This window comes from Tachysurus fulvidraco, chromosome 11 (assembly GCF_022655615.1).
Source record: "Tachysurus fulvidraco isolate hzauxx_2018 chromosome 11, HZAU_PFXX_2.0, whole genome shotgun sequence".
In the NCBI taxonomy this organism is placed as follows: Eukaryota; Metazoa; Chordata; class Actinopteri; order Siluriformes; family Bagridae; genus Tachysurus; species Tachysurus fulvidraco.
In genome coordinates, this window is record NC_062528.1 from 25519608 (window position 1) to 25529734 (window position 10127).

The window sequence follows — 10127 nt, forward strand, 5'->3', positions numbered from 1 at the left end:
CAGGGCTGATGTTAGTATTATAATCACTACATGTTAGTATTGTGTCTGTATCAGCTGAACATTAAGGAGGACACATGGTGTGTTCTTCACCTGCTGAACATCTCTGCTATCTCTCACTCTGGTCCCGGAAGTCGCGCGTTTTCTCGCGATATTTCAGCACAACAACAGGAAGTGGAGCGGTGTTTGTTTTGCACATTAGTTGGAGCAGAAACTGAAGATGGAGTCTTTCTCGTTGTGTCTGAGTTTCTCCGTGTTTCTGTGCTGTTCCGCTTCGGCTTTCGACGGAGCTTTAGGCAGCACAGCGTCCTGTCACACAACCTGCCGAATGACTTACAGCCTGCACACGTACCCGCGGGTGACTGGCGTTAGCATCAGTGCTAGTTAGCATGTAGCTAACAGGGGGATTACTATTAAACATTATGACTGCTGTTATAACTCGTTATAACCCTGATATAAACCAGCCCAGTTTCCCTGCTACACGTTTGGGTTTGTCTGCATGATTAATCCTTGTTGTGTGTTTAGGAAGCCGAACTGTTCGCCTGTCAGAGAGGATGCAGACTTTTCTCCATCTGCCAGTTTGTCGGTGACACCGAACATCTGAATCAGACGAAATCCGAGTGTGACTCTGGTAAAGATGCGTATTAATGCTGTTATAATGAGCTCCAGCTGTCCGTGTGTCCACATTATAAACCTTTTGTGTCTCCAGCTTGTAATGAAGCTTATGATGGAGCAGATGAACGGTTCGCCTGCGGTCTCGGCTGCCAGGGGCAACTTCCCTTCGCCCAGCACAGACAGGAGCAGGTTAGAGAGAGCGAGTCATAAACACACCTGAGTCTGAGTGTGAGAAGAGCACAACTAAACCGGGGGGGGGACTAAACCGTGTATGGGGGAGGGGGGGAGAAAACTAAACCGTGTATGGGGGGGGGGGGGGGAGAAACAAAACCGTGTATGGGGGAGGGGGGGAGAAAACTAAACCGTGTATGGGGGAGGGGGGGAGAAAACTAAACCGTGTATGGGGGAGGGGGGGAGAAAACTAAACCGTGTATGGGGGAGGGGGGGGAGAAAACTAAACCGTGTATGGGGGGGGGGGGGGGGAGAAACTAAACCGTGTATGGGGGGGGGGAACTAAACCATGTATGGGGGGGCAACTAAACCGTGTATGAGGGGGGGGAACTAAACCATGTATGGGGGGGCAACTAAACCGTGTATGAGGGGGGGAACTAAGCCGTGTATGGGGGGGCAACTAAACCGTGTAGGGGGGGGGGGGCAACTAAACCGTTTATGGGGGGGCGAACAAAGCCGTGTATGGGGGGGGGAACTAAACCATGTATGGGGGGGCAACTAAACCGTGTATGAGGGGGGGAACTAAGCCGTGTATGGGGGGGCAACTAAACCGTGTAGGGGGGGGGGGAACTAAACCGTGTATGGGGGGGGGAACTAAGCCGTGTATGGGGGGGGGAACTAAGCCGTGTATGGGGGGGGAGAAACTAAACCGTGTATGGGGGGGCAACTAATCCGTGTATGGGGGGGGGCAACTAAACCGTGTGGGGGGGGGCAACTAAACCGTGTGTGTGTTGGGGGGGGAGAAGAGTACAACTAAACCTTGTGTGTGTGTTGGGGGGTGTGTGGGTGGGAGGAGAGTACAACTAAACCGTGGGGGGGGGGTTTACAACTAAACCCTGTGTGTGGGGGTGTGTGTGGGGGGGGGGGTGACTGTCATGTACAGATAAGTGTTAATATAATAATAAACAGCAGGATTTATCTCAACACAGTGAGGAACTAAAGCTTCATGTCTCTGTGTAATAATAATTATAAATATGTTGTCTAACATCACACTTTAAACCTTTAAACCTCACTTTGTCACAAGATTTTTGACTTTTTTGAGCTTTTTCTTTCAAGCTGTTGGCCATGATGCCCCGAATCCACCTCCTTTACCCCCTGACACTGGTGAGGGGATTCTGGGAGGACATGATGAACCAAGCCCACGAGTTCATTACATCGTCATGGACGTTTTACCTGCAAGCAGATGACGGGAAAGTTGTTGTTTTCCAGGTTCAATTTTATTTCATCCTAAATCAGTCACTATTAATCATCTCACACACACACACACACACACACACACACACACACACACACACACACACACACACACAAACAGGAAGTGTTCAGTAGACTGTAGAATAAACAATAAAAGATTTAGACACTAATGTAAAACTATCCCCATGTACTTATTTGCATTATGCAGCATTATAACACTCCCATATGAGCTCATTTGGAGCATTCACACAGGCTCCATGGTATCAGTGGTGTGGTGTTGCTTTCACTTTCAAATGATTTACAGACAGAATTTCCAGCCTTAGGGTTAAAGGTCCTAACCAGTCGGAGCTGAAGAGTATAATCACACATGACAGCTTATAGACATGTAAACCTCTGTAACGTTTACACAACAGAACGTATTATATATATATATATATGTATATAACGTACGTTTTATACGTTAAAGTTCAGAATGTTCACTGTAATAAATCTAGAGTGAACATCGTTAATGTGTTAAATCCTTTACAGTTATATGAATTAAACGTTAAACTTTTTGCTTTATATCAGTGAGATTGTTTCTCTTTATTAATGAAATATATTTGTGTTTTACAGACAGGGCCACAGGTCCAGTTTGTGTCTCAGTTTGACCTGCAGGGGGAGGAGCTTAAGAAGGAGCCTCAGAGTTCAGGTACAAATATGTGGTCATAAACAGCTTAATTTAAAGTTTCACCTGCATGTAGATTCTGTCAGACTTTATAAAAATGTTCACATGCCTGAGAATATTCATGTACACTGATCCCTCGTTTATCACGGTTAATGGGGACCGGAACAGGGATTACTGTACATGTGATGAGAATATAACTGTTTACTTACAATACACTGTGTCTGAAGCTGTACTCTGTTCCTGAGTTTACAGTCCAATTTAATCCCATTTTAAAAAGCACTAATAAGACAAAGATTTAAGCTGCAGGTTGTTTCACTGCTACAGATTTTGAGATGAATGAGCCGGTTTACAGTGAATACAGTAGGAGCTCCTTCCAGGAAAGACTTGATGTCATGGATCACGATCAGATCTTCTCACAAGATGACTACAACTTCCTCGGCTGTCTCTCCAGGTGTGTGTTTCACATCAGGTGTCTGTAGGACACAAAGTTCTATAAATATGGGTAAAATACCTTCAGCATAAGATTCATTTAAGGAGCATGGCATAGAGTCTGGAAGCAGAGCTTTATTAGTATTATTTGTGCACTTTATTCCTAGTATTATTTTTAAGCCTCTTGATTGAAAACGACATTCTCAAATTAAAATGAGTACAACACAAAAACTACAACGTGTAATTAAATAATTATATTAATAATATATTTGTAAGTCTGAGTTAAACAGCACCAGACACAGTCAGGCTTTCTGACGGCTGGACGTCTGGGTCTCAGCTTGTAGTAATAATACCTAGTGAACATAGTCAAAGGAGATCAGGTGACCCAAAGACAGGGTCTTGTACACCCAGGTCTCACTGCTGTGTGTGGAGAGTGAAGGCTAGCCGTCTGGTCCGATCCCACAGAAGAGCTGCTGAATCACAGACTGATGATGAAGTGACTAGTGGATCTGAAAGAAAGGAGTCAGATCACACATGCCCCTTTTCCACCGAGGCAGTTTGAGTGCAGGTTCGGAGCCTAATTTAGAACCAGTTCTTTCTGTTTCGACCGCCAAATCACCGGCTCTGAACCAGGAAAAGTTCTTCTTAAGTAGCACCAAAACGTTGTTGGTCTAGACTTAAGAACTGCTTGGGGCGGGGCTGTGGGCGGGGCTACAGTTAGCGCATTTGATAATGTACCTTAAGTATACTAATGTTTAATACACTTTTACTTTACCGCGATATGATACATTATCAGCACACATGATAGTAGGTAGCTACATGCTAATGCTACATTTTTTTCTGTGTTAACAATAAAATAACGTTAAGTACTTTCTTAATCACAACCTCCGTTTATACAGATTACACGGAGCCGCACGTACACGTTTTATTCGCCGCGTTTGGGTGTTAATGTAGGTTCACAAAGCCATGAGCATTAACAGTAAAGCAACATCCGCCATTGTTGTTGTTGTGTTTGTGTTTGTCGCTGCTGCGCTAACGTTGCTGGGACACGTGACGCGTATACAGTGACGTCACACTCGGCACTGTGACGGCTCTCTAGCCGGTGGAAAAGCAAACCGGTTCTTAGAAGGTTCTCCAGTGGAACCGACTCTGAACCAGCACCAGCACTCGCTCTGAACCAGCACCTGGGTCTTTCCGGTGGAAAAGAGGCAATAGAGTATCACAGCTCGCTGCGTATGGAGACGTGTAGCTGCAGAGCAATAGAGTGACCACACCGACTCTGGGACACCACCCAAAGCTCTTACAATAGACACATGAACATCAGAACTGGACCATGGAGCAGTAGAAGAAGGAGGCCTGGTCTAATCAATCACATTTTCATTTACATCACATGGAGGCCTTGTGTCTGTCTGTCACTCTCTCATACCTGGGGAAGTGATGGTACCAGAATGCACTATGGGAAGAAGGTGAGCTGATCGAAGCGATGAGTTCATGAGGATGTTACTTTGACACGCACCACCTACCTAAACACTGCTGCAGATCAACTACACCCCTTTATGTTCCCTGATGTCAGTGTCCTGTTTCAGCAGGATGATGTTGTCTGACACACTGCAGGAACTGTTCAGGAACAGTCTGAGGAACACAAGTTCAATCGAGAACGAGTTCATATTCCCCAGATCTTAGTCCAGTTGTGTATCAGTGGGATGTACAAAGTCCGGGCAAAGAAATCTGATCCATGGGGGATCCACTGATCCAGTGGATCTGATCCACTTTACAGCTTTCTACACAAAGGATCTGCTGCTAACGTCTTGGTGCCTGATGCACAGCTCACCTTCAGAGAGTCAGGCCGTGACACCTCATGGCTGTTTTGGCACAAGGAGGAACTACATAATGTTAAACAGGTGTTTTTATTGTTATGGCTGATCAGTGTGTCAAAAGTCCTTATAGACATTTGGGTGTAATTGTGTGGAACCGTCCTGAAAGGACTGATGCATGATGGGATCAGCTGTTGGGACAGTTTGTCTCATTAGTCTACAGAATTACATAACATAGTTACGCTTATGAGACTCACACATCAGATATGAGTTGTTTGCAGAAATCTTAAATGAATTGGTGATTAAACACTTAGAGCACAGCCTGAAGCCAGGACTCTCAAATCCAAAGTAAAGACCAAAATCTTGGCAATCACTTAGGTTCAGATCTCATCACCTTCACTAAGGAAATCACAACAGTCATGGATTTATCATCTTATATGTGTAGCAACAAACATCGTGGGAAGTCGTTGCCTAATGGTTAGAGAGTCTGACTCCTAACCCTAAGGTTGTGGGTTTGAGTCTCTGGCCGGAAATACCATGACTGAGGTGAACCCCCAACTGCTCCCCGGGCGCGCAGCATAAATGGCTGCCCACTGCTCCGGGTGTGTGTTCACAGTGTGTGTGTTCACGGTGTGTATGTGTGATCACGGTGTGTGTGTGTGTGTGTGTGTTCACGGTGTGTATGTGTGATCACGGTGTGTGTGTGTGTTCACGGTGTGCGTGTGATCAAGGTGTGTGTGTGTTCACGGTGTGTGTGTGTGTTCACGGTGTGTGTGTGTGATCACTGTGTGTGTGTTCACGGTGTGCATGTGATCAAGGTGTGTGTGTGTTCACGGTGTGCATGTGATCAAGGTGTGTGTGTGTTCATGGTGTGTGTGTGTGTGATCACTGTGTGTGTGATCACTGTGTGTGTGATCACTGTGTGTGTGATCACTGTGTGTGTGATCACTGTGTGTGTGTTCACGGTGTGCATGTGATCAAGGTGTGTGTGTTTACGGTGTGTGTGTTTACGGTGTGTGTGTTCCCTGCTGTGTGTGTTCACGGTGTGTGTGTGTGTGTTCGCTGCTGTGTGTGTGTTCGCTGCTGTGTGTGTGTTCGCTGCTGCGTGTGTGCACTTCGGATGGGTGAAATGCAGAGAACAAATTCTGAGTGTGTGTCACCGTACTTATGCGTACGTCACGTCACTAAGTTCATCCTGAGAATCTCATCATCCACACTTTAACCTACAGTAAAGCAGAAGCTGGGCCTAATGTTAGAGTTCCCATAAAGAACATGAACCAGCTTTAACCTGGACAGTGAGAACGGAGCCCATCACTGCAGCTCTAGGCTGAATTTTATTCCATCCATCCATCCATCCATCCATCCATCCATCATAAACCCCAGTGTCATTACTGTTTAACCCTGTCTGTGTGTTTAGGAGCCCGTGGTTGCCTGGCTGGATTTTGATCACTACTCTGCTTCTGTCAGTTCTGGTCCTTATTTGGATCTGCTGTGCTACGTTGGCCACTGCTGCAGATCAGTTTGTCCCTGCTGAGGTACAGAAACATAACTATGTCCTAACAGTCCTAACATAACAATGTCCTAACAGTCCTAACATAACTATGTCCTAACAGTCCTAACATAACTATGTCCTAACAGTTCGTCTGTAATCCCTAACCAGTCCATATAGACAAGTTTAACCTCGATCATTAACCAGGGCTAGTCAGAAATAAACAGATTCATTTCATCTATGTTGTACAGGGTCACATATAAAGTCGATCAAATAAACAACACTGATCATACACACACATACACACACACACACACACACACATCATTATAGAGCTCACAGTGAAGACTGGAGACAAGATGCCCCAGTATACATCATCATCATTAATACTGAACCTCAGCAGGGTTGAGATGAGTTTGTGTTTGTGTGTGTGTGTGTGTGTGTGTGTGTGTGTGTGTGTGTGTGTGTGTGTGTGTGTGTGTGTTCTATCCATACAGAAGCTGAGCATTTATGGAGACCAGGAGTACATGAATGAAAAGAACCTGAAGCCATACCCACAGTCCTCTCTGCTGATTGTCAGCTCTTTGGTGAAGGAGGATGAGGCTGAAGCACTTCCATCTAAACTAAACATGGATCTGACCAAAGTATAAATGTTTAGGGTTTGGGGAGAGTGTAATAAAGGTGGTGTTCATGTCTTCATTTTACAGCTTCAGTCAATTTCCTCAGCACATAATGCTTTTATTAGTGTTTTTGGGGGGTGGGGTTTGTAGGGGTGGTGGTGGACGTGTGGTGATATTTAAATGGTCTTGGGGTCATACACTATTGTAAGTTTTGTGATTGCATTTCTTTCCCTGATGATGTTTAGTTCAGGTTCACAGCCTTTAGTTTCTCTTCTCCACTGACACGGATCTGCTGAAGGGAGTAAAAGGGCACTGTGTATTTATGGGTGTGTGAAAGTAACCATAGCAACAGTCTGACACCAGAGAGTCTGTGGGAAAGTGATGATGATGAAACTTAACTAAGGGTTTTAGTGTTCAGTGATGATGTTTATTACAATCCATACAGGTTGCTGGTTAGATTCAATCACAATAAGGTGTCATTTGAAAAAACTAAAACATGCAATAAAGCTTTTTGTCTGTTGTTGTAATCTTTGTGTGTGTCCATAAGATTAACACTTGGAGGTTGAGGGCTGAAAGTTCATATGTCGTCCTCATATTTAGGGTTATGGAGCTGTTTATACAGAATACATTTTACTGCATATTTCTTTGGTGTAATTTTTAGTGTATATATGGTTAGAGTTGTGGTAAATGTTTAGGGTCTACCAAAGTTACGGTTAGGGTTCATGAACCTCCAGAAATCGTACACGACCACCTAAGGAAATCGGTTATGGTTAGGTTAAGGGCTGAAGTAAGGGTTAGGGTTAAGTAAGGGTTAGGGGTAAGTTAGGGTTAGGGGTAAAAAACCGTGGTTCTGCGAGTGACCCAGAAACAACGTTGTGCACGAGCCTGCCACTCGGGCCTCATTTTTGGCCACCACCATCACAGCGAACTTAAAAACATCACTTATTTAGAGTTAGGAGCTTAAAACGCTCTTTAGGCTGGGGTAAAATCCCTTTATGAGTCCTAATACCCAAAATAAGGTTTTAATTAAAATTAGTGTTTGGGATTTAGCATACGAGGTCGGTCTAAATTAGGGTTCCGACCTCAGACGACGCGTAAGGTTATGTTTAGGGCTAAAAGTTAGGTTTAGGGTTCGGAAAATTAGGGTTATAAGTTACTGACAACAAAGAATTCTCAACAAGGGTTATGAACGCACTTTAAATCTCTGGTTATGTTTAGGGCTGGGAATTAGGTTCAGGGTTCTAAACATTAGGGTTGGGGTTAAGGGTTGGGGTTAGGGGTAGGCAGGGGCAGATCTAGGCCTTTTTTAGGGTGGCTTCAGCCCCCTGTCTGTGAAAACTATGAAAGTTTTACATATATATATATATATATATATATATATATATATATATATATATATATATATATATGTGTGTGTGTGTGTGTATACGTGTGTGTGTGTGTATGTATATGTGTATTTATATGTGTGTATATATATATGTGTGTGTGTGTGTGTGTGTTTGTAAATTGCACCTGCAGAAGACTTCAGCCTAAAGCAGGACACACAGTGTTCAGTGGAGGTGTGATATGAACAGGGTACGAGACTGAGGTGAGGATCATATTAGAGACATTTTTGCTGTTTAAATTAAATAGAAATAAAATGAGATGTAGGTTATTTAAATCTGTCCTTTGGATGGACGGACATAAGAATTCCACAGAGCTAAAAAATATTGGTAAATAATGTATGTGTAAAAAAGTATCGGCCTTATTAAAGGAAATAAATGGATTAGTGTCAGACTGTGTCAGACATCAGCTTTTATAAGTGTATAATTACATTTACCAGACAACCTTATCCAGAGTGACTTAATACTGAGCAACTGAGGGTTAAGGGCCTTGCTCAGGGGCCCAGCAGTGGCAGCTTGGTGCACCTGGGGTTCACACCCATGACCTTCCAATCAGTAGCCCAACACCTTAACCACTGAGCTACTACATCCCTATATGGTCACAATCTTCATAATGAAATTTGAATTATATTGATGACACACAATCATACAGGAAACCACCTGCAGTGAGCTGCTATTTACAAGTGTCTGTGTTATAAAAGATATAATCCTATAGAATAGGGTCAAAATAGGGGGATTTATAAATATAAAATACAACGAAATAAAGTAGAAAAGATTAAAAAATTTATTGTAAAGTAAAATAAGCTAAAGTGGTGTAGTGACAGTGTTGTAGTGACAGTGTTGTAGTGACAGTGGTGTAGTGACAGTGGTGTAGTGACAGTGTTGCAGTGACAGTGTTGCAGTGACAGTGGTGTAGTGACAGTGTTGCAGTGACAGTGGTGTAGTGACAGTGTTGTAGTGACAGTGTTGCAGTGACAGTGGTGTAGTGACAGTGGTGTAGTGACAATGGTGTAGTGACAGTGTTGTAGTGACAGTGTTGCAGTGACAGTGGTGTAGTGACAGTGGTGTAGTGACAATGGTGTAGTGACAATGGTGTAGTGACAATGGTGTAGTGACAGTGGTGCAGTGACAGTGTTGCAGTGACAGTGGTGTAGTGACAGTGGTGTAGTGACAGTGGTGCAGTGACAGTGTTGTAGTGACAGTGGTGTAGTGACAATGGTGTAGTGACAATGGTGTAGTGACAGTGGTGCAGTGACAGTGTTGCAGTGACAGTGGTGTAGTGACAGTGGTGTAGTGACAGTGGTGTAGTGACAGTGGTGTAGTGACAATGGTGTAGTGACAGTGGTGTAGTGACAGTGGTGCAGTGACAGTGTTGCAGTGACAGTGGTGTAGTGACAGTGGTGTAGTGACAGTGTTGTAGTGACAGTGGTGTAGTGACAGTGTTGTAGTGACAGTGTTGTAGTGACAGTGGTGTAGTGACAGTGGTGTAGTGACAGTGGTGTAGTGACAATGTTGTAGTGACAGTGGTGTAGTGACAGTGTTGCAGTGACAGTGGTGTAGTGACAGTGGTGTAGTGACAGTGGTGCAGTGACAGTGGTGTAGACACAGTGGTGTAGTGACAGTGGTGTAGACACAGTGGTGTAGTGACAGTGGTGTAGTGACAGTGGTGTAGTGACAATGTTGTAGTGACAG

At 44.2% G+C, this 10127-nt stretch overlaps 1 protein-coding gene across 1 annotated transcript; it reads left to right on the forward strand.

Moving 5' to 3' along the window:
* The first annotated feature begins 135 nt into the window (after positions 1 to 135).
* tmem59 (transmembrane protein 59) lies at positions 136 to 7580 on the forward strand. Its single transcript, XM_027137842.2, has 8 exons — positions 136 to 355; positions 523 to 628; positions 707 to 801; positions 1900 to 2052; positions 2650 to 2725; positions 3026 to 3152; positions 6362 to 6479; positions 6931 to 7580. Exons 1-8 carry the CDS (start codon positions 218 to 220, stop codon positions 7081 to 7083), a joined length of 966 nt encoding a protein of 321 aa, XP_026993643.1. The 5' UTR covers positions 136 to 217; the 3' UTR covers positions 7084 to 7580.
* The last annotated feature ends 2547 nt before the right edge of the window (positions 7581 to 10127 follow it).

What these genes read in the sequence shown, in the direction of transcription:
- tmem59 (XM_027137842.2), top strand. Translation starts at nt 218, where the DNA reads ATGGAGTCTTTCTCGTTGTGTCTGAGTTTCTCCGTGTTTCTGTGCTGT. An exon ending in GAAATCCGAGTGTGACTCTG is followed by an intron (nt 629 to 706) that starts GTAAAGATGCGT and finishes TTGTGTCTCCAG; the next exon opens with CTTGTAATGAAGCTTATGAT. An exon ending in GGAAAGTTGTTGTTTTCCAG is followed by an intron (nt 2,053 to 2,649) that starts GTTCAATTTTAT and finishes TGTGTTTTACAG; the next exon opens with ACAGGGCCACAGGTCCAGTT.